Below are 25,214 nucleotides of genomic sequence, written 5' to 3' on the forward strand. Positions count from 1 at the left end.
GAGGTTTCATCCATACTAAAACTAGTGGAGGCATTGTGCCAGAGTGATGGGAGACAGATCAAGTTGCATTACAGTATATAATTTTGATTAAGCTCAGAAACAAGCAAAACTAATTATTGTTTAGAGATACATACATTTCTGAAAGCTATGAGAAAAGTACTGATAAATGTACAGGATAATATTACCTCTGGGGAGGCATGACAGGGGTAAGAATATATTGGTAATTTTATAGTATTTAAGTTGAATGTCATAACTGTTCATTTTGTTGTTATCCTTTGTAAGGAGAAAGTAGCTTAAACTAGGATAATCATACTGGCAACAGAAGGAATGAACAGATTTTGTTATTGTTTAGGAGAGTCAAGTGCTGATATAGGGGAATGGGGGAAAAGGAGAATTTAAGTATAATTTCTTGATTTTCGACTTCAGTAACTAGGAAGGTGGTGGTATTGTTTACTGAAATAGAAAATATGGAAACCAAAGTATTTTAGAAACATTTTGCTTTGGAGAAAATGATGTTTTGTCTAGGCTATGTGACGTTCAGAATGTCTGTTGATATCTAGGTAGGATATGGAATAGGCTACTGGAGCACGAATCTGAAGATGTAGAGGGAGTCGAAGACTGAAACTATATTTTCTTTCTTTCTATCTATCTATCTATCTATCTATCATCTATCTATCTATCTATCTTCTCTCTATCATCTGTTTGTCTAGTTTTAGAGCCATGGGACTGGATAAGGTCACCTGGGAAAAGAAGGGAGCCATAGGGATTGATACTGAGAAGAGAAAAATGACCAGCAAGGGACCAAGAAGAACTGCCAATAAAGCAGAATAAAATCCAGGAATATGAGATTTCACAGAATTCTAAAGAATCTAGTACTTCAAGGAGAAACTAGCTCCTTTCTTCTACTGCAATGACCTTGGAAGCCATATGTTCCAGGTGAGGGGAGGCCAGCCACAAGATTCCCTTTGAACTTTGCATTTCTTCTTGGAGTCATATCCTTCAGGGATCTTTCCCTAATGTTCCAAAATAGACTATAAGCCCTTGAGTCTGAAGATCTGACTAGTTATCATCTATCCTAGCATCTAGGATAGTTCCTGATACACAAACACCTTCCTCACAGATCATCTAGGGAAGTGTATTTTTTTCATTGGTTTCTGCTTGGAAGGCTACAGGGAAAGCATTTCTTTCTTTGGGATAATCACCAACTTATCAAATAATTGAGCCCAGACGTTGATTTCTTCCAGGATAGGTGTTCAAAAAAAGAAAGGAGGGCAGAGACTGTCATTGGATCTCAAACATAACATTTTCCTTCTAATGAAAATGTTTGCATGCAAGTCTCTTTCAAAGGCTAAGAACATTTCATTCTCATTTTCTCAAGCATTAAGCAGAAAGACACAAATATGATATATTCAAGTTTAGCTAGTTTAGGAGTCAGCAAATTACGGCCTGTGGGCCAAATCTGTTCCCTATTTTGGTACAACCTGTGGCCTAACAATGGTTTTTACTTTTTGTTTTTACATTTTTAAGTGGTTGAACGCAAACAGAAGAATAATTTTTCTTGATATATGAAAGTTACATAAAATTCAAATTTCAGTGTCCATAAATAAGGTTTTATGGGAACATAGCTTTGTCTACATATTTATACACTGTCATTGGCTGCTTGCACACTGTAATAGCAGATTTTAGTACTTGTGACAGAGATGTGGTCTGCAAAGCTGACAATATTTACTGTCTAGACCTTTACAGCAAATGTTTGCTGACCCCTACACTAGACTGTTATGAAGTACTTGCTAACCAAAATGGTAAAATAACCTCTAGCATTTAATTGGCCTTCTCAGAGCCAGGTAACTGAAGGGTGCAAAGCAAGGAGCTTGGGCTATGCAATGAACAGACCTAGTGTTCAAAACGTGGCTTCTCTACTTACTAGTTCTGGAACCTTGAACAAGCTCCTTTTCAAATGAAGAAAACAACAGCTAAATTTACTGAATGCTTACCATGGGTCAGGGTTCTTCTCTTCATTTAAATTAACCCATCTTGGCAATATTTCAGAATTACAAAAGACTGAGTGAATTGCCTAGCGTCTCAACTTGAGAAGGGGTGGTTGCAACTGGTAACCCTGCATTTTCTCCCCTTTGGGGGTCTCTCACCAATCACCTATGATGGGGGAGGGATACTCCTTTACTGCTCTGGCATGAGTTTGAGCATATTAATTGTCCATAGTAGAGTATAAGTTTCAAAACATGTAAATAAGACTTTAAAAAATGGCGAATGAGCAGACAGAAACACCTGATTGATACCACAGCTCTAAGGAACGGCCTGTTCATCTTTATTTTGGAGTCTCCTCCTGGGTGCTCTGAGTGGTGAGGGAATCACCTTCCCCTAACACCTGGGCATACTCTCAGGCATGTCTGGAGGCCATGCAGCTCAAAATCAAGAATGTTTTTCCACTACAGTCAAAATATGGTTGTTCAGTTCCCAGAATCAGGCCTGCTTTTGATAGATACTGAGGGACTGTCCTCCTCAACAAAGGAAAGCAAGTTCTTTCCTCCTCCTTTTCATTTAGTGGCCATTTAAAAAGTGTTTTTCATGGAGGACCATGACAGAAGTTGAATTTAATGACATAGGAAAGGGCCATATGGAGTAAATAAAGCCCTCATTCTCTGCTGACATGATCTAAATAACTGTGCCCAATCCACCAGGAGAGAACACTGCTCTGAGTTTGGAGCAGCAAAGGTTACAAAGAGCTCTATCGTAAGGTCATTCACAGTTTTAAAAACTAAAAAAAAAAAAAAAAAAAAAAAAAAAAAAAAAAGCTTACTAGTAATTTTTTTAAATGCCAAGTTACATATGCGTACACAGTCAAAAGTTGAAAAAGAAGAAGTGCTAAAAAAAATTCACACCTTTTAGGTGACATCAGTTGGTGTTTCATAAAGAAACTGATGACAGAAACAGCGGTAAGGGGTGAAAACCATGCTGCTCAGAGTAAGAGGGAAGAGGTCTTGCATAAACCCACAGAAAGATCAAACACGACAAGGGAAATGCAGACACTGAAAGGAAGCCAGCAGAGCTTGGTAAACCTGGTACCTTGGAGGATGGGTTTCTTCACAAACCCCTGCGATTACTCTGAACGAGCCAGTTCCTTGGTTCAATTCATAACTGTCCATGAATTCACAACCATGACAAGCTGCTGCACTCATTGTTATGATAGTGGTTTGTTTTAGGGGCTGTGAGGAAGTTACTGCCCTACCCTGGAGTGTTTTTAATTCAACAGATAGACATTAAAAAAAAAAAATCCTCTTCACACATCTCCAAACAGGTCATTACTAAACGTCAGTAAGAATGACAAGAATTCACAAGCCCACAGTTTCCTTGGTTTATAGTTAAGCCTAATGTGATAGAACTTAAAAAGTTCTCAGCCTATTAACTACCTTGGCCTTGGACATAAAATATGGCCCATTTTCAAAAATTTTATCTGTAAGGCATATAAACAAAGTCTAACCCATGAGGTATTTAAAAAATACATTACTTTGACTATGTGTAATAAAATTATAAAAAGAGTAAGCTCTGGATTATAAAAATGACAAATATTTAAATGGGGAACAAGTGGCTCAACATTAAGAGATCTATATCATAAAATGAGAGGGAATGAATTATAATTTGTTGGGTGGATTTATTTTAAAATATTTTTTAAAATACAGAAATGCAATTGACAGAAGAAAGGAAGAATACACAATTATACTATAATTTGTTTATTGGGTATTATATCTTATTAATAAATACTTCGGGTCCTTGAAAGTCATTGGGGTATCACTGATAAGTGTCATCAGCACTCAAAGGCCATTAGCAGCTCACGGAAAATGAATGTAACTTATGAGACTAACTTACAGGCACACATATCCATAAATTTTACAAATAAGCACTTAGATTTTCTCACATTAGTACTTCAGAATCTCCACATAATATAAGCAATGGATTATATGACAACAATTTCTTTTCTGAGCCAAATTTACAGATCGAGAAAAGTTGTATAGTATGTCACTAAATGAGTGCTGTTAAAAACTCTTACTCAGATGGCTTCTTCTTGTGTATCCAAAGATTTGCTAATATTGGCATAAAGCTCATACAGGTAATTTTGCTCCAATAAAATGTTTGATTGCACCTCGTAAGCTGTCTTCCCTATACTTGCCAAAAAGAAAAGCCCATCAGACTGAGAATTATATTTGATATCCTTTCCGTAGCTATGGGCAATCTGGTGGCCCTCACTGGAGCAACAAGTATCAGAGGAGTGATGAGCTGCAGTGCCATGATGTCTGGAGGAGAGAGGCTTGCTGGATGTTAACCTTTATTTAAAATGTTATGTCTCCAGAGGACACCTTCTTTCAAGCTTTTAATTTTCATAGAAAATTATTTTTCATAGAAAAATGTATCAAGTTTTAACTTTCATAAAGATATGAAATTACTGGTTATGGTTTTGTGGAATGAGAGAATTCCTGAGATAGGAAGAGAAACAGAAATGGAGTTATAACTAAACATTACTGAAGCATCAGCTTGTAACCAATATGACAACATGTAACAAGCAAGAGTAGGACTTGACCGCATGTTAAAAATTGCCTACAAATATAAACATATCGCCCTGGACAATTACAGTACTTAAGCTAATGTCAAAATTGACTTATTAATTAATGCACTCAATTTATGCATTAAATTAACTTGTTGGTTCAGTACCAGTACTTTAGAGATCCTATTCCAAGGAAATCGTTATATCTTCCTCTCCCCCTCCTGTCTCTCCTCCCTCTCCTCCCACTCCCCTCTTTAAAACACATACCTTCTTCTGGTGTTTGTGTTCTCAACGATTCACTCCAATCACTCCAACTACCTTTATATAGATGTAGCTTAGAGGAAATCTGAAATTCATACTCTGTAAATGGTTTCAGGTCCAGCAAATCATGTCTTCCTTTGACATTTGTAGCACTGACCTTGAATCAGACAAGATTTTTTTTAAGAGGTCTATTAAAATTAAAATAAAGAATTTTGACACACATAGGCAAGAAACTTGAGTAGATAACCCTTTCTATTTTTTATATCTGTCATTCATTGAGAACACAATGACAGGGTTATTGAATGCAAATGATGTTAATCTGAATTAGCTTCTCATAAAAACAAACTCTGGGGTCTAGGAACCCATCTATAAAGGCCCCAAGGGGGATCCTGAAACAAGCTGAAAAATACCATTTTTCAGAACAGCCTTGGAGAATTTTCTAGAGATTATCTTTATTTGGTCACGATTACAATGTGATAAATGATTTTTTTTAAAGATCTTATTTATTTGAGAGAGAAAGAGAGCAAGAGAGAGCAAGCATGAGCAAGGGTAGGAGCAGAGGGAGAGGGATAAGCAGACTCCCTGCTAAGCAGAGATCAGAGCTCGATCTCAGGACCCCAGGATCATGACCCGAACTGAAGGCAGATGCTTAACTAAATGAACCACCCAGGAGCCCCCAATGTGATAAATGTTTTAACACAGACATAGAACTGGCTTCAGAAAGAAAATTTTAATTATATTAAAAAATTACTATATTTCTCCTGAGTTTCAGCTATATGTGGAACTTACATTTTGTTATTATTATAAGCGTTTATATTTTACAAAATACTAAAAGGAATTATAATCTTAAAATCTAATTGTAAAAAAATTAATGTCTAACATGAAATCAAAGTGTGCATCTTTATCTTTGGAATATTAAATTCCGTGTAAGTCTCAACAGACATTCCCTAATATTCCTCTTTCAAGTATATTTAAAAAATTACTAAAAAGTCATACAGAGGGAGGGGTAGCATAACAAGGTGAAATGAATCCTTTACTAGAAATAAATCACAGAAAATTAATATTGGTTTGCAGAAGCCTGTGGCTAAAAACATTTCAGAATCAGGGATGCCTGGGTGGCTCATTCGGCTGGGCGTTTGCCTTTGGCTCAGGTCATGATCCCTGGGTCCTGAGATCGAGTCCAGCATCGGGCTCCTTGCTCAGAGGGGAGCCTGCTTCTCCTTCTGCTTGTGCTCTCTCTTTCTCTCCAATAAATAAATAAAATCTTCAAAAAAACCTTCAGAATCAGTGATCAAAATTCAAGATATTTCTTAGCAAACAGAGGTGTATATGACTATCTGATCCATCTCAAGTGTGTACTTTAGGGCTAAATATTCTCAAACCCAGTACTTTGCTGGCATGAAAAGACAGAGATCTGTGCAGTGATATTAAGAGCCCCTCCCTGATTTTTCCTTTTACTCTCAAAACCATTACCATTTTCCAGGACCAGCTGCTGTTGGGCCGATATCTGAGTCGATTAAGCAGCACCAGCCCCTCGTCGCTCCACTGAAGGATACATCTGCTCACAGAAGCGTTTACACATTTGATTCTGATGTCGCATGGAGGAAGAGGCCTCACTGGTAATCAGGACAAACAAAAAAAGTGTGATTCAGGCTCCACAATCGGAAATAACCTTTGTTTTGACATGAGCTAGAAAGAATTGAACAAAACTCATTTCAAAGATACATGACCACTAAGTTGGTGAAATATATAAGAGAGAAACCCCTGGCTTTTCAGAGAAGAAAAAGGTTGATTCACTATGAAATAACTAAAATAATTCTCCTTAATCTACCTTCATTTTTACCAAATAAACTACCTCCAACATTAGTGATAGTGTCGACTGCATTTAATCCAACGTATCAAGAAAACCAATGTGCCAAACTTGAGAGTTCCAATGACTGAGAAGGCAGAGGTGGCTAGCGGTGATCACCTCTCCGAAAGGGAAGAAACATTGGTAGGAAAAGGTCATATGGAAGGGGCAGAGGAATGGAGAACACAGGAAAAGAATAAAAGGGAAAGAAGGTGCCTTACAGTGGAAGAGTCAATGTGAAGAAATGGAAGGTAAGATGAGGAGAAGTGTGATAGGAAAATGTATGGTAAATGCCTATGACAAGACTCATAGCAGTATGTGTGCAAAGAGGGGCTGTGGGAAGAGGGCAGAGACATGCGCAGTATAAGGCCAGAACTTAAGGCAGGCCAGAAGCCCAGTCCTACCTGTAATGGTCAGAACTTGGGGATGCTTGAGATGGGCCTCTGATTCAACTGGGCTAATTATATTTGCTCAGAAATGTGCTGGGACTGGCTCACTCCAGCTCCCAAGGTGATGAGAGGAATGGACGTAGGTATTCTCAGAGCAAGATGCATTTAATGTACCTGGATACACTTTATTGATAGTTGGCACCTCTGCTCTGGCCCAGCAGGCCTACAGGTGGCCCATCTCAGAACAGTGGGGTAACCATGGGGATAAAAAGACACCTGTGCCGAGGAGTGCCTACACTGAGCTTTATGAATAACCTTGCAGAACCCTGTCCTCACGCAAGTGGTATCACTGGCAGCTAGAGACTCCATAGGACTGAGCTCTTTTTTCTCCAATGGAGAGAATAAGGTTGAATATTCCGTTTTGTACAACCATCTCTATAAAGTTCTAGGATCATGCACTCTTTCACTTGCATCAAAGTCATATCTATTCCTTGTGACACTGTCCCTTTTGAAACAGTCACATATAGAACATTCAAGTGATTTTTAAAATAATGTCCATATACCAATGAATGATATGTACAAAAAGTGAAATAAAATGTACCTATGTCCCAGAATGTAAATGTGGATGGAAACGAAGAAGCATTTCCAAGTCTATTGGTAGCAGTGACCTTGGCTGTGTAGCTGGATTCAGGCAATTCAGGGATTAGGTTGACTCCAAGGTCCAAATGGTCACAATAATGACCATTACATTGCTTCTGCCATGTTAAATTTTTTGGTCCATTTAACCTGTAAATAAAAGACAATTGTGTTTAGCAAGATCCTTTATGAGCTACTTGCTCCTTCTAGTACAAAGGAATAGAAAATTCAAATATTTTAAATTCTAGACATTTTGTTAAGGTTAGTCTTATTACTAGAGGATACATTATGGGAATATTTGTATTCTATGGTCATAAATAGGACTATATTTTCTCCCCTTTCCCCTTTTTCAGTAGGATTGAGACTTTCTGATGTTCATGTAGATAAGTAACCAGACCTACACTACCTAAATTCCCAAAACCCTGGCTGGCATCCTGGCTCCTCAGGGCAGATCTAATTGTTATACAAAGGATCCACGGCCAGCTAGGCATTTTCTACACAGAAGGGCCAGCTTCTAGTACAGACTGAAACCCTGGGCTCCACGTCCTTTCCCCATTTCCTGCTCACTTAGGTATGGGGCAAACCAGCTGGATCTTCGGATGGGATTACGGGATCAACTCCAGGGAACAGATTCTCCCAGACTCTCCTTTGTGTGGACTTTCGGGTCAGGCAAAGGTGCTTTAAAAAGAAACTCCTCCAAAGCTAATGGAAATCTACCACAAGAATGAGTCTATTTATATATTATGACCCCAAGTGTCTGCAACTACAAACAGGGAAAGGCTATAATGCAGCCAGTGTAACCCTCTCAGAGCAGGGAGGGACATCCACAACATGGGCCTCAGCTGCCCTGAAGAGAATTCCAAGTGAGATCTCAGATCCAAGACCTTAGTTCTCACACTCTAACTGAAATGGGTCAGTTTTATTGATGAACCCTAGACTTTTCTTTCTTTCTTTCTTTTTTTTAAGTACCTAATTACCTAGAGATGTCTATTGCTTCTTCTCTCCGATAAAAGTAAAACTGTTAGATATTTCCAAGTGTAGTTTAAGATAATACCTACAAACCAGCTGCAAAAATACAGTCTCTCACTTACTGTAAAGTATACGTAGTATATAGATGGGTGTCTCTTCCTCTGTCCCAGGTGCAGTTCACAGTCCCACGTTCTCCCTTCTGTATACAAGATAAGTTTTGAGGCTGTTCTGGAACAACTTTAAAAACAAAATGCAAAACCTCATATTTTAAACAGCACACAGTTAATATCTCAATCGCATTATTTTGCAATAACAATACTTCCCCTATGTCTAGATTTCATCACGTTCAAATTTGCTTCCAAGGCATGAATGTCTTCTAATAACAATCGTGAATATGGATCAAACACAACATGCCAAGTCCTATGCATTATATGAGGTTTTTCTCAATGAAGCATCACAGCAGCTCCATAAAGTATTCATTGTTATTATCCTCAATTTATCGAAGAGGAAACTAAGACTTAGAGGATAACTATCTTGTCCCAAATTACAAAACTGTGAAGTGGCAGAGTCAGGGCTCCAGCCCAGGAGTAGCTGATTTGAGTCTGAGGCTTTTACCACCACATTCCCCCATTCTCCCTGACAGGTGAACATCCAATGCTAGCTCCATTACCACTGGTGATGATGAGTTTACTTATTTAGAGTGAAGTCCATTCAAATATTAGAAACCTCTAAAGATTAGGGTCTCTTTCTCTTCATAGACCTGATAGTTGCTGCCAAGACATTCCACCCACTGGCCCTAGGCGTGTCCTACTGGACTGTACCAGCTAAACCTAATTTCTGCAGCTTCACCTGGAACACTTTATGAGTATTTATAAACTGATTCTTTATGTACATGGACACTGAGTACCTTCCAAGGGCATAGTGCTAGCTATGGACACACAAAGGTGTACAAGGCAGGCCAGGTCCCCTCTATCAAAGGTGTGTATTTGTAAATTAAGCCATTTTATAGTCAGAGGTAAACCCAAAGCTAGGAGTTTCTTAGATTTAGTGGAGGTAAGAGAAAATACTGTTACTCATTCATCTCATTCTATTCTAATACTGAGACCCACATGTAAGAGATGTTTCGTTTGGGTGAGATAAAACAATTATACCACTGAAGTCCTAGATATTGTCTGTACCAAAAAACAAAAAACAACAACCTGTAATTGGTAGAATAAATGGCTTTTTTTGTTGTTGTTGTCTTTAGCAAACATCACAGACCCGGGCACAATAATTGCCCACTATGTGATAGTGGACAGATTAACTTCTCAGAAGTCCAGTTTCTTCATCTATAAAATCGGTATAATACTAGGTAGCTCATATAGTTTTTTTTAATGAAATAATAAACTTTCTTTTCCTGAAAGAAGACTCTTTCATATATATATATACACACACACACACATATACATGTATATGAAATATGTATATCTTATATTGAATATATATGAACTATATATACACACTGTATACACTGTATACAGTTCCCTGGGAAAGGGTTCAGGGAAGGAAATATTTTGAGCATGGTTAAATGCATATATACACTGTATATATCTGTATACATAACTACTTATGAGGGATCCACTTAGACTACTACATTAACTTCCCACTTTCTATACACCTTTTTTTTTGTTTTTATCTTGGAGCCAGTAAAAAACTGTCTTGTTCTTCCATTAGTTTTCTTATTATTAATATAATTCCAAACTCAAGCCAATTATCTGAACCACTGTTCAAATATTCAAATGCTGTTTCATTTGCCCGAAGACCTCTTTCTTGGGGCATTGGGAACTATCCAACAAGACAGGTTTGCCTCTGTGCCTGGTACACAGCTGTTATTCTGATATTGCGAGCCCTTAGTATAATGGAAATGCCTTCGTTTTCCAGCGTTTGATCTCCTGTTTCTTAAATTCAATTCTTTCCTCTCCCCTGATTTAATTATATGTGTAGGTGGAGTACATCCTCCAGTAATTCCCTGGAAAAGGGTACAGGGAGGAAATATTATGAACATGATTAAAAATGTCTTTATTCTACCCTCACACTTGACTGATACTTTGGCTGAGTACTTAATTCTAAATTGAAAAGAATTTTCATCCAGGATTTTGGATGCAATGCTCTGCTGTCTTCTACATTCTAGGGTGCTGTTAAGAAGCCTGAAGCCAGGGACACCTGGGTGGCTCAGTTGGTTGAGCATCTGCCTTCAGCTCAGGTCATGATCCTGGGTCCTAGGATTGAGTCCTGCATCAGGAAGGGCTCCTTGCTCAGCGGGGAGCCTGCTTCTCCCTCTGCCTGCTCTGTCTGCTCTGCCTGCTGTTTCCCTGCTTATGCCCTCTCTCTCTCTGACAAATAAATAAAATCTTAAAAAAAAAAAAAAAAAGCCTGAAGCCCTTTTGATTCCTGAACCACTGTTTTTAATCTTCAGAGGATTGTAGAATCTTTTCTTTGTCCCCACTCTTCTGAATTTTCACAAGGATATGCTTAATGAGGATCTATTCTCTTCTGGATTCTCAGAGTTCATACATTCTGGGAACTTATATCCTTCAGTTTGGGAAATAGTCTTGAATTATTTCTCTGTTGATTCTCTTCTGTGTTTTCCTTTCCAAAAATCCCCAGTTTTTATAGGTTGGATCTTCTTCTAATTTTATACCTTATCTTCTATATTTTTAAGCTCTTGGTCTTTCTGTTCTACTCTCAAGGAAAAACCTCCTCAGTGTATATATCTACCCTCCTATTAAGTTTTTCATTTGTTTATCTTCAGGGGCAATGTTTTCTATTCTCTGAGTATTTTCTTTCCACACACCATCCTTTTTTTGTTCTGTATGCAATAGTTTCTTGTAATTTTCTGAGGGTATAAGGATAGTTTTTGTTTTTTAACATTTCATCTCCCTGAATACACTCTATTTCTTCCACCTAGCTTATATGCTTTGTTCCTATGTTTCTTCTGGTTTCTATCTTTCATAGTAGACATTTTCCCCAGATTGTTATATTTTTACTCATGTATAGGAGTGAGGCACGGAATTACAGATTGGAGCTCTGCATGTGTGTCAGCTGAGAAGTGTTTGCTGACTCTGGGTTTCACCCCAAGGTGATCTGGTGAGGTTTTCTTGGGAACCTATGTTGGAAATAATTTTAGATATTTCCTCTCGGACTTATCAGATTTCCCAGAAAAGGATATTTTAATGAGTGGAGGAAGGTACAGGGCTGAAGGGAGCTGAATGTAAATGTTCCTTTAATCCCCTCCGTTTTCCAGCATGCTACTAGTTTAGTGACCCTTTAATGCCAAGCCTCCAGTCTTACACCAGAGTAGTAGAGCAGTGAATGTCTAGCTACATGGAATTGGGAAAGAGATCTGACAATCTGTTTTTCAAACAGATTTTTCAATCAAATCTCTCATTTTTGGTCCCATTCTTACCCTCACTCTCAGAAGGACATAGTATCACTAATTTCTGAGTCTTTCTGAGGTGGGAGCTTCTGCATTCAGTCATGTTGCATCAAGACATTTCTCATTGCCAGCTGCTGGCTAAGCCAATTATCACTGGTCTACCTGCTTTCCAGCTTCCAAAAGTTTGTTGATATGTCTCGCCTCCCATCCCTTTTGTCCTTTACAATTTGTGCCTCTAGAAAACTTTCTTTACTGCATGTTGGCTTAATTTCAGGGGAATCAATGTAAATACATGTGTTCAAACCACCATCATCACCTTAACCCTTCATAGGGGTAATGATGACCAAATGAGATATAAAGCATTCGGCACCTTTAAGTTCTCACTTGTACCTCTACTCCTAAAATTTTGCGGAGACTCTCATTTTAAAGAGCACAGCTTGTACTGAAAGTCAAGTCAACTTTCCCAACATGAGGTCCCCACACCATGAAATCAAGGTGTCTACTTCAGCCCAGGACATGGTTTTGGCAGAAACTATCTGTCTCAGGTGAAACCAGATCTCATTCTCTTCAATACAAGTGTATAACAGCTGACACCAAAAAAAGGACAGAAATCAAAGCCTCTGAAAATTAAAATAGCTTGCAATATAATAAATTGTTACTAGTATTATGGTTGTTTTTGTTTTTGTTTTTTTTAGAGAGAGTACAACCGGGGGAGGGGCAGAAGGAGAGGGGAACAGAGACTCCCAAGGAGGCTCCACATGGAATCCGATGTGGGGCTCAATCCCACAACCCCAAGGTCATAACTCCAGTTGAAATCAAGATTCAGAGAAAAACTGATTGAACCACCCCGGCGCCCCATGGTTGCTATTGTATTTAAAAGCCCTACTTACTATGGGACATTAACTGTCTTAGAAAAATAGCTTTCAGAAATATCAACAGTGAAGCATATATTGAAAACAACCAAGCAAGGATCCATTGTCTTTCATTTATTACCTTGATTTTCTAAGTAGTTTGTGGATCAACGCTGTGAGGTTAAGCTAGAGCACTGATTGCTTAGTTACTACACAACATGAATGAGCTCTTGGTAGCAGAGCCGCCCAAGCCCAGGGAGGGGCTGGGAAGAAAAGGCTCAATTACCCATTCCCAGTTCTGAAAAACCAGCCCACTTTATGACAGCATTCTCAGGATATACAATGGTGCTACAAAAAAGGATACCACTATCACAAAAAAGAAAAGGGGTTGTTTACTCCCTTACTGATAAGATTAAGCTTACTATACTAGGTGAAACCAAAATTCATTGCGTCTTTTCTTGGAATGACTAGCCATACTCAGAAAAAGGTGTTGCTTCCAGTCAGTCCTTCACCTCTAAGGTGCTAAACTTGCTCAAAGAGCAGCCACTGATGGTGTGGATACCACGTGAGCGCACTGGACAAGCAACATTCCAACAGTACCACCCAACTGAGCTGCACCATGACAGATCCTCTTAACCATCTCCCTAGGTCTTCTGTGGCTGCAAACTGTCACAAATGCATCTCCATACTCTGGATGGAAAAAAACATTTTTTTTAAGTAGACTCCACACCCAGTGCAGAGCCCAAGGTGGGGCTTGAACTCATGACCCTGATATCAAGACCTGAGCTGATATCAAGAGTCAATGCTTAACCGAGTGAGCCACCCAGGCGCCCCTCTGGATGGAAACTTTACAAATGGAAAGGGGTTGCAGCACTCTTAACATACCTGAGAAAAGGTAGGAAATGGAACAGGATGGCTAAGGACAAGTGCAAGAATACTGACCTCCAAAGCTATCATAGCCTAATAAATACGAACAAAAACATCAGCAGCAACTAACATCACAGGTCTGGGAACGTCCAACACAAATACATAACATTGGTCTACCAAGACTGCGAGTTACCTGGGTGAAACATTCAGGTGTTCTGAGGACAAAAGAGGTGAAGACCAATGGTGTGTTTTAGAGAAATTTTCATTTGTCTATCACTGTCTTGTACTTTCTTTCAAGGGAAATGGACTCGTACCCAACATGCTGCACACAGGAAGAAGAGCCAAGACAGCTGTAACCTCCACCCTAGAGCTTATCACCTCAGTGCCTTCTATGTGCTGGGTACTAGATGAAACACTTTGCATACCAGGTGTCATCTAATCACTACAACCATCTTATGAAGTAGGTGTTAGTATCTTGATAACAGAGAGAGAAACTGCAGCTCAGAGAATTGAAACTGCCTATCAGTACACTGTTAGTGAGAGGATTTGGCTTCAAAGCCCATGCTCCTTTTAGGACACCACAGGCAGTCGGACCAGAGAATACATGACCCATAGGTGGTGTGAATAGGAGGCCACGAATGGGAAGAGGAGGCCTGGATCTGGTTTATGTCTCCTTAGCCTCCAATGATTCATTTGGCTGTATGCTTGGTGTTCTGCTCAGAGCTTCTGATGGCTCTCTGGCAAGATTGCTTAGCACCAACCATATCCTTATAGGTTACAGAAAAGTGGTTCAGCAAAGAGGGATCTTTGCTGAAAAGAGTCTCATTGAGCTCTGTATCATGTTTTCATGTCAGGGGCTCTGTCCTTGCATCTTGGTCAGTCAGCCTGCAGTCCTCCTACTTTCCCCAGGCCTCTTACCAGCCACTCCGGAACTTCTCTGGAACCATGGAGGCACAGAGTGTCCTGGGATGACTCAGAGCCCAGGCATGCTCACTAGCTTGCCTGGCTAGCCTTCAAGGCTAAGGGTGTGGGCTGCAGTCTACAAGCTTTAGGCAGGTATACTGTGGGCTCACCCGGGGCACTGTGGCTCATGCTATAGATGCCAGCTCTGATGTCTTAGTTCTTACTTCCAAGCAGCTTCCTGGAGGGACCAGCAGTGCAAGCCAGCATGTAGGGGAGTTGATACCCTATGGGTGAACTTTGACCAATGACAGTTAAATTGTTCTCTCTCCCTGTCATTGTATCTTCCCATATGTTTTTTTCTGGGAATGTCCCTAGTGACCAAGCAACCAGCTGTATTTTCTGTTTGTGCTGTGGCCAGCTCCGTAATTTGACCTCCTTGTGTTTGCTTTGGTCCTTTCTGGCTCATTCCCTCACTCTTGCTTCCCTGAGACTATATAACTCAACTCTTCTGACAAAGCATCTGTTCTGCCTCATGGAGTTTTCTAGAAAATCCAGTTCTCCTTTAACCTCTGCTAAGTATGATAACCAGTGATCAGGAGTGAATGTGGATGTAAGGACTATAAAGTTAGGGAAAGGAGAATTGCTCATTCTTGTGTAGTCAACCTGGGCTTCATAAGTCAAAAAAGGTATCTCTTTTTTCTTTTTAGGAGGCTGTAGCTTTGAACAAATTCTCATAGATCAAGAAGGCATGACAATTCAGCTGTAGAGATTCTCTTTTGTGCCACTGGAGTCCAAGGACATTAAGTCCTTGGTCTTAAGAGGGAAAAAAAAAATGGGGGAGGAAAGGGGGGAGAGAGAGAGAACACTATGAAATGAGATCCCAATTCTATTGCTTTCTGGATTTCTCACATTGAGGTGCTCATATTGCTATCAAGATAAAATATATCCATGTGGCAGGAGAAAAAAGAACACTGCCCTATATTTGGATGTCTGTCTAACACATGACAAATACCAAAACATGACTAGTTTTTAAGAATTCAGAATGGAATGCTCACCACCAACTGAGATCTCTGCCCCACATATTCGCAATTCCTTCTTTTTGCTACAGGCCAGTTTGCAGAAAAACACTGTTGTACCCAGAGGAAGATCTGTGACTTGAGAACTGAGGAAGTGACCATGCAGCAAATTGATTTTTTCGTTAACCTTGTAGAGGATTAACCTGTTTAAACTGGAATATTGTGGGCAGCCTTGTTCGGGCTTCAAAGAGCATGAAATATTGACAGCTGATCCAAGTGAAATTACATGGGAAGGCTCCACAGTCACATCTCCTCTCTTGCATGCATCTGCAAGAAGACACAAGTCAGCATGTCAGAAACCCATTTCAAAATGGTGGGTTTGTGTGATTCTCAACAGCAGGGTAAAATTAATCCCATCAAATCATGGAAATATAAATAACCCACATTGCTCTGGCTATATTGGTGATACACAATGAGAACAGAAGGCAACCACATTAAAGTCTAACTGTATTTTAATTAAAAGATGCATTGTTCTTAAAACAGTAAGACTAAGAGTGCTAAGAAAATAGGGTTGGAAGAACACTCAGGAACAGAAGACCAGGAAAAACCAATCTCGCTTATATGCAAATTACTCACCAGACTACTGAAAAGTACTTCCCACAATAAATCACATTTGCTTCCATCCCCATTTCTGATTTATAAGGCTTACTTCAAGACTCAGAGCAAAAAGGAAAAAAAAGCAACAAACAACAAAAACAAATGACCATTTAAAAGGCTATTACAAACTCTAAGGGGTAGATGTAGGAATACTACTTTCTCTTGCTATAGTGGTATAAAGTATATATAATCTATAACATTATTTTATAACAAAAGAAAATATTCAGTGGCTCTGGTATGTTTGTGGTTGGCATCAAGGATGAAAACTAGGTCCCCCATGCCACACTTTGGTATTCCTTCAAGATTCAAGACCCTGAGCTAGATGAACCATAACCCGATACAGCTAATATGACATTACATGAATGTATTCTTTTTAAAAGAGTCTACTTATTTATTTATTTATTGCCAGATACCATATTAAACTAATTAAAAGAGAGGTCATTCTTATTCTCTAGAAGTTTTTGTGTAAATAAGTGACAACTAATTAGAAATGAACAGTTTTTGGTAGTTCTGCCAATGAAAGAACCTCAGAATTATAGATTTGCCCTGAATTTTCTGATGTGATGGAAAGCCTCCACTGAAAGTCTTTTTTTTTTTGGTAATTGCAAGATTATTTTGATTAACTACACTAAACAGAAATTGGTAAAAAAAGTTATTTAGATCAAATAAAGGAAATACTAAAAATTCATTTTAAATAAAAAAGTCTTTTTTATTTTCAGAACTAAAACTAAGTCACTCTCTTTTACTCTCGCCTCCCATCCTACTTATACGTCTGTTCTCTGCTTCTTTGATTTTCATTGACTGTAATGAGCTAGGAAGTAAAATTGTAAGCTCCCAGTAAAGAAAAGGCAAGGAAAATGTCAGCCATTATTTTTTTAGCATAGTTGAATCCACCCATGCATACCCTTTGTTAAAGTACACTATCATTTTTCATTTCAGTAAAATGCACAATGCCAGCTGTGTGGTTGCCTAGCCACTTTTTAAGGAGAAATTATATGACTGCACTCATATATTAGCATAATTTAAATAAAATGCATATTAGTTATAGAGCAGGAACCAGACTTACCCATTTAAAATGAGAGTAGACTGACTACAAAAGACCAACTACCAGAACAATTCCCACAAATACATATTTCATCTGTAACTGAGAGTTTAAACCGCAAATCCTTCTACAGATTCAATTATAGAAATATCTTACCTATATTTGCTTTAACCAACAACAACACAATGATAAAAATAAGTGCCAATGAGCACCCTCCAACTGTATGTGCCATGAACAGTCAACTCGGGAATACACCTCTGTAATTTTCCTTGTAAAAGAAGACAAATTCATTCATGTTAAATATATTCAGAAAATACCAGAACCAACATCATTCAGGACTTAAAATGCCCCTTTAATTTCTCTATATTGTTAAGATTTTTTTAATGAAGTAACTTTTAAAACTAGTAAATTGAAAATCTTAGCCACCTCTAACCCCCATTCGCTTAAGCTTCTTGGTGTTGGCAAAGGGTGGGAGAAGAGAGATGGCCTTTGGAGTCCTTTAGAACTGGGTTTAAGAACTTTGAGACTGTGGGATGCCTGGGTGGCTCAATTGGTTAAGGTTAAGCATCTGACTCTGGATTTTGGCTCAGGTCATGATCTTAGGGTTGTGAGATTGAGCCCCACGTCGGGCTCTATGCTGGATGTGAGGCTTGCTTAAGATTCTCTCTCTTCCTCTCCCTCTGCCCAACCCCCTAAAAAAATAATGTAAAATAAAATAAAATAGTAAAAATAAAAATGAACTTTGAGACTGTGCACAAGTTATTTAACCTCTGAGCCTCAGTCACACACAAAAATTTTTTTCTTCCAAACAGGGCTGTACCAACATAGTCAAACATAGTGGTGTTAAATCCCACGAATAATGAGAATTTCTGAGCTATTCATGTGCTTCTAGAAGTAACAGGAAATTAAAAAGTGGCTCATACCCCTCTCCTGGAACTTAGCAAAAGACTGATCTCTTTGGTCATAAGAAAGGGAGTTGTTGGAGTCTTCTACAAAAGGTCGATTTTACTTGTTTGTTTGCTTATTCACTAGTTGTTTATTTTACTACATATTTCTATCTTGAATGTTTCAGAAAATATGAACTGGTGATTTCTGATTGTTTCCAAATTTAAACCTAAGGAATGGCTCTACTACTCATTAGGAAATTCTCTAAATTCTATTAAAAGTAGGCCAAGAATCCATAAATTAGGCTGGAAATTTCTGTGATGTTAGGCCACTGGGAACCAGCCAATGCAAATGTTCACCTTTTACTCCCATACCTAAAGATAAGCCAGACCTGGGGCGCCTGGGTGGCTCAGTCCTTAAGCATCTGCTTTCGGCTCAGGGCGTGATTCCAGTGTTCTGGGATCGAGCCCCACATCAGGCTCCTCCTCTAGGAGCCTGCTTTTTCCTCTCCTACTCCCCCTGCTTGTGTTCCCTCTCTCGCTGGCTGTCTCTCTCTGTCAAATAAATAAATAAAATCTCTCTAAAAAAAAAATGATAAGCCAGACCATATTGGCCGTTTTTAAAAAAATTCACTCATTCATTCAATAGGACATCTTTCATGTGCCAGGCACATTGTTAAGTGCTAGCGATACAACAGTACTGCTTCTAGTGGGTATATAGAAATGTCCCCATTTGCTCCTTTGACGTTTCTACCTCTAGCCTAGCCATTAATCAGGAAAGCTCCAAAAAAATTTAGCACCTTTTCAATAGTCTTTGCTGGTTGTTCTTCCTCCTCCTCCTGAACTTCAACTCTGGGAGGACCTCAGCTCACTCAAGACATTTTTTCTCTATTTCTACTCCCTCCCTAGGGGATCTCATCCAGTCACCTGGCTCTAGAAATTATTTGTATGCTAATGACTCTCAGATGCATATCTTCTACTCAGACATCTCTCTAAGCTCCAATCTGTCTCCTTGCATCACTTCTTAGACCTCTAGTAGAGTGCTCAATATTAACATGATCAGTTGGAATTCTTGGTCTCCCTTCCCCAAATTGGTTCTTTCCCTAGCCTTTTTAATTTCAGTAAATAACTGAAGTTGCTCAAAAACCTAGAAGTCATCTTTGATCCCACTCTCTTTCCCATCCCCTACAACCAAACCATCACTAAGTCCTATCAATTTTACCTCCAAAATATATCAGAGATCAATCTGCTTCTCTCCATTCCTACGGTCCTCACTCTAGTCCAAAAGACTGTCATCTCTCCTCAAGATGACTACAGTAGTCCCGGAGTGTATCTCTCCAATCCATCCTTACCCCTTTCTAAGTCATTTTCACATAGTGACTACCTTTTAGAAGTATAAATCAGATTACATTACCTGTTTCATACCACCACTATTTAACACCCTTTAATATGTCCTTTGCTGTTAGAATAAAATCCAAAATCCTTACCGCACATGATCTTCCAGGCACTGCATGGCCTCACTTCTCCTGTCTTGCCACCATCATTTGCTCAACTTTTTCTGCCTTGCTTACTCTGCTCCATTTGCACTGGCTTTCAGACTGTTCCTTGAATAAGACATGTCTTTTGCTGCCCGGAGACTCTGAACTTTCCATTTCCTCTGCTAGAATCCTCTTCCTCTGTTTCTTAGTGGCTGACTGACTTACACCATTCAGATCTCAGATCATGTGTCACTTCCTCAGACAGCCCCTCTCTGACCACCTAGCTAAAGTGGTCTTGCCCAGTTACTTTCTACTCATCACCTTTTTTATTGCCTTTATGGTACAGTCTATAACTACTGTGTTTACTTTTACTTGACTACTTGTCTGTCCTCTATCTCTGTGCTAGAATTTAAGCCACCAAGAGAGCAGGAACACTGGCTGTCTTGCTCACTGCTGTATCAGCACTAGGAAAGAGTACCTAATAAATGCTTATTAAAAGAAAGATAAAAGGGAGGAAGGGGAAGAAGATGAGCTATAAAAAACTCCCTATAAACATCCCTGTGGTAGGCACAATAATGGCCACCAAAGATGTCCATGGCCTAATCCCTAAGAACCTGTGAATGTATTACATTACATGACAAAGGGACTTTGGAGATGCGAATACAAGTAAGGATCTGAGATGGTGAGGTTATCCTGTATTATCCAAATGGGCCCAATCTAATCAAGTGAGTCCTTAAAAGTAGGTGAGGGAGGCAAAAATTCCGTCAGAGAGCTGTGATATGAGAAGGCCTGGATCTGCCACTGCCGGCTTTGCAGATGGACGAAGGGGGCCATGAGCCAAGGAATGTGATGGCCTCTAGAATCTGGGGGTGGCTCTCAGTTTACAGAAAATATAAAATGTATATTTTTTTAAGATTTTATTTATTCATATGGCAGAGAGAGAGCACAAGCAGGGGAGTGGCAGGCAGAGGGAGAGGGAGAAGCAGGCTCCCCACTGAGCAGGGAGCCCAACGCAGGGTTCCATCCCAGGACCTGGGATCATGACCTGAGCCGAAGGCAGACACATTGACTGACTGAACCACCCAGGCGCCCCTGAAATGTATTTGTTGTTGGTCTTGGTTAAAAATGTTTAAGAAAAACTGATATAAATTGAAATCTGACAGTTTCCTTTCTCTAAACCATATAGTCCAAAGTCATGGCAGACAATGGCCTCCATGAGCTAATTCCTGCCTTTATTACCAACTACATCTACCTCTACTCTCTGCTGGCACTCTATCGTCTAGTAACACTGAGCTGCTTACTTTCCCTGCATATCTCACGCCAACGCATGCTTCTGTATCTTTGCCGATTCTATTCTCTTACTTTTCCACTGTTCTTGGAATGGCTAAGTCTTATTCATCCATCCCAACTCAGCTCAGAACCCTTTTATTCAGCCATTCATTTAACAAATATGTATTAAGCAGCTGCTATGTGCCAGGAACTAGGGATAGAGCAAAGAGGATTTCAGTTCTCATGGAACCAACAATCTGGAATAGGGAGACAGAAAACAAAGAAATAAATAACAAATAAATTCAGACAATGATAAAAGAAAAACATAAGAGAAGCTAAGGGGAGAGAAGTCTGGAGAGGAGAGAAGCTAGTCAATGAAGGCATTTCTAGGAAGTGAAGCTTGAGCTGAGACTGGCACAGACCAAATGAAGACTCAGGATGAAGACTAGAGGCAGAGGAATAGCTGGCTATGGGTGAGGCACAGAAAAAAGATCAGGGTGGCAGGGGAAGTGACTGCAATCAGAGAATGGTAGGACATGAAGTGGAGAAGAATCCAGGAGCCAGATCTACTATGGGCTTGTTTGCCATGGAAAGGAGCCTGGATTTTACTCTCAAATCTACAGGAAATCACTGATGTTTAATTCGAGGTTTTATTTATTTACCTAACTGAGTTTTAATTGGGGGTGTTACGAGGTATGAATTACATTAAATATACACATGCAAAGGCAAAAAACAAAAAAAAAATTAGTCAGGCTTCATTATGGGGGCCAGAGTGGAAGCAAGCAGACCAGTTAGAAAGCAATCGCAGATACCTAGTAAGAAATGATGATGTGGACCACAGTTACAGCAGTAGAGAAGGAAAGAAGTCGTCAAATCTTAGGAAGCCTTAGCTATGTCTTTAGGTCAGACTGAAGCCTCCTGTATAGCATCCTGGCATCCTCATATCTTAGCACCTGCCATATTAACTAGAACTAATTTATTTAGGTATCCGTCTGTCTCTTCCATTTGCTTACAAACTCCTCATGAGCAGAGCCCACAATTTATGGCACATAATAGGCATATGCTGAACTAAACAAAACTTAAATAGTTTTTCTGTGTTTATCTATTTTATTTCTAGTTTAATGTAACTACATTACAACTACATTAAATCTGATTCTGCCACATTGTGGTTGACATCATTAATAGCAAGTTTTTCTTTATTACTGCTTCCTTAGTTGCTTCATCAAAATTTGGAATATTCTGGCATAAAGGAAATTATGAATTGAACTAGAAGATAACTAGAAGAAAACTGAATTATGAATGAATAGTTACACATCTGCTTCCTGACTACAAGGGGTATCTACAGGGTATCTTTCCATATGCACTGCAATTTATGGAGCTATGATATTCTCCAAATAAGTAAAATATTTAATATCAAAATATTTAATTAGTTATTATAAGAATTTTTAAATGTATAAATATGAAATATGTGTATATAAAATACATATGCAATATGTATATAAGAAATATATATGAAACACGCATATATATATATATATATATATACACACACACACACATGCACACACCATATGAAATAGGCAAAATAGAGGATAAAGTTCAATTTATATAGTACATTTATCCAAACATGAACTTGCTCATTCTCTTTGAATACCTGGTAAAATACTTTCTCCTTTTATAAGAAACTCAGAACCTCAAAGACCTTCAAGTAAATGAGGTATCTTCCAATAAAATGAAACCTCCTATCAACTGTAAACATCTTTCAGGCAGCCTGCCTAGAGGGTTGATATTAAAACTACAACTCCATCTTGAATCAGAAAATCAAAGAGTGTTCTATGTCATTGACTCATCACTCAAATTGTGACAGTTTCCAAATAGTGAAAACAATGTCTCAGTGAGGGGAATAAGGACCAGCCAGAAATATAGCAACTGGCAGGAAGGCAGAGGCAACCCCTCAGTGAGTCTCTTTCCCCACTGCTCCAGGAAGAAGCACAAAATCTGCACTACTGCAAAATCATATTTTACTAGGCTAGGAAAAACCCTTACCACAGGTGGTAATTTCATGCAGGCAGGAGCACTTTCTACTTCCACATTACTTTTCTTCTGTAGCACCATGTTAAGTTCAAGGGACAGCATGGTATTATGGAAAAGAAAAAGGCTAGTGAATCTCAGTCCCACTGTGTGCTATTAACTGTAAGAGTGCCGTTTCTTACAGTGGGTACAGTAATATGGAACTATACAAAGTTATTGGGAAGATTAATATGATAGTGGGATGGACCCAGGAGAATACCTAGAATTAAGGAGGCACACCATTGAGGCTAGCTCCCATTTTCCCTTCTGGGTCCTGCTTTTGCATTTCTTTTTAAAATCACTTATGACCTTCACTGTACTGGAATTATATGCTTTGTTAAACTAGGTAAAAAAGAAAATCATATGTTAGGCTACCTTTATTCTTAACCCTAGCTATCAAATAATTTAATAAGGCAGAGGAGGAAGGAACTTCAAATGTTAGCTATTAATTGCCATGGTCCTGCTACTTTCTTTCCCCTCCCAACAGCTGACATTTGAGTCTGGGCCACTGCAGAACCACCAAATGATTGTTCTAGATGTGCATTAAGGCTCCTGTCTTACAAATGAACGTCCTTAATTACCCAGTTGACTCAATGAGGCAGAGTACAAAATCCTTCCCTTCTGCCGGCAAAGCTACTTACAGACATGTCTTACTGGTGGCAGGACAGTATAAAGACAACACTTTGGAGGTCATCTCTTCTACCTTCCCCATTTTACACATAGATAAACTGAGGCTTAGAGAAAAGATGGGACTTGCCAAAGGTCATTAATAGCAGAATCCAGATCAGAACATAGGTTTCCTGGGTCGCCAGGGTGGCTCAGTCGGTTAAGTGTCTGCCTTTGGCTCGGGTCATGATCCCAGGGCCCTGGGATTGAGCCCCACATCAGGCTCCCTGCTCAGCGGGCGGTCTGCTTCTCCCTCTCCCTCTGCTCGCCACTGCCCCTGCTTGTGCCCTCTCTGTCAAAAAAAATAAAATCTTAAAAAAAAAGTAATCTCTCAGTAAATGGAAAATTAGAACATCGTCTTTAAAACAGAAACAAAAACAAAAACAACATAGGTTTCCTGATTTCTAATCTAACATTACCTCTAGCATGTGAGACTGCTCCTGATCGGTAACAACAGTAGCAGCATAATATTAAAAATAGTGCTAACGCTAACTCTACCATTAATACTAATGCTATAGTTTGTTGATCTCTTACTATATTCCCGGCACAACGCACATTAATACAATCTTTATGATACCCACTAGTAAAGCAATTATGATGTCTGATGCTTTAATTTTCAGAAGCTTGAATCATTATTTCTTTTCTTTTCTTTTTGCTGAGATTATATGATTTATTATAGAGCAGAGAACCACCTCCAAATAAGAGGTAAGAGGCTTAAAAAATATCAAACTGGAGTAAAAACAAAGACTGTATGCTTACTGAATCTACAGTAGCTTTGCTTCATGGATATATAACAGGATATGGTTATGTTCTATCAAAAAGTGACATATTGATGATTAAGGGCAACCTGGTAAATAGTTCAAAACTATTCTGCCAAAAAATCCTAATGCTAAAACCTGTGCTGTGCTCCTTATATTTTTACCCTAAAATGAAGCCGTTAGTCAACAAATACCACTCATAATCAGTTTAACTACTCATTCTTTTTTTTTAATTTAAATTCAGTTAATTAGCATATAGTGTATTATTAGTTTCAGAGGTAGAGTTCAGTGTAAATCATTATTTCTGATACCCTCCTCCCTCTCTCAAAAGAGGATGAAACAAACAAACATAAAAACTATATACGCAATATGTAACCACCTCTAATGATCTATTCCACTATGAGGATGGGAAAGGGTAATCATATCCACCAAGTAGATAACTTGCCACCTAGCCATTGGAGCCAACCTTCTCCATGACTTTTCATGAGCTAAGTCATGAAAAAGAACAGTCTCCTGACTGAAGCATTATTTCCTTTTTCCTTCTGAGTCTACCATTTGGTGAAAAACTTCACAAGGCATAACATGGACAAATGCTGGCCTGTCAGGCCCTAATCATCAAATCAGCCTCTTCATGATGTTATGTTAGTGGTGTGATGGGCAAGGAAAGTAACATCAC

General features: G+C 39.0%; 1 protein-coding gene across 7 annotated transcripts in view; it reads right to left on the reverse strand.

Annotated features, from left to right (window-relative positions):
- IL12RB2 (interleukin 12 receptor subunit beta 2) overlaps positions 1 to 25,214 on the reverse strand; it is an 81,034-nt gene that overhangs the window by 51,799 nt on the left and 4,021 nt on the right. For all 7 annotated transcript variants that reach the window (XM_057310577.1, XM_057310580.1, XM_026497847.4 and 4 more), the window contains 6 exons: positions 17,570 to 17,681; positions 15,754 to 16,041; positions 8,785 to 8,899; positions 7,659 to 7,843; positions 6,293 to 6,435; positions 4,826 to 4,976 (listed from right to left, as the gene is read on the reverse strand). In XM_057310577.1, the coding sequence (XP_057166560.1) occupies positions 4,826 to 4,976; positions 6,293 to 6,435; positions 7,659 to 7,843; positions 8,785 to 8,899; positions 15,754 to 16,041; positions 17,570 to 17,645 (958 nt within the window). In that variant the 5' untranslated portion in view covers positions 17,646 to 17,681. The remainder of the gene's footprint in view (positions 1 to 4,825; positions 4,977 to 6,292; positions 6,436 to 7,658; positions 7,844 to 8,784; positions 8,900 to 15,753; positions 16,042 to 17,569; positions 17,682 to 25,214) is intronic.

This window comes from Ursus arctos, unplaced genomic scaffold, assembly GCF_023065955.2.
Source record: "Ursus arctos isolate Adak ecotype North America unplaced genomic scaffold, UrsArc2.0 scaffold_12, whole genome shotgun sequence".
Classification (NCBI taxonomy): Eukaryota; Metazoa; Chordata; class Mammalia; order Carnivora; family Ursidae; genus Ursus; species Ursus arctos.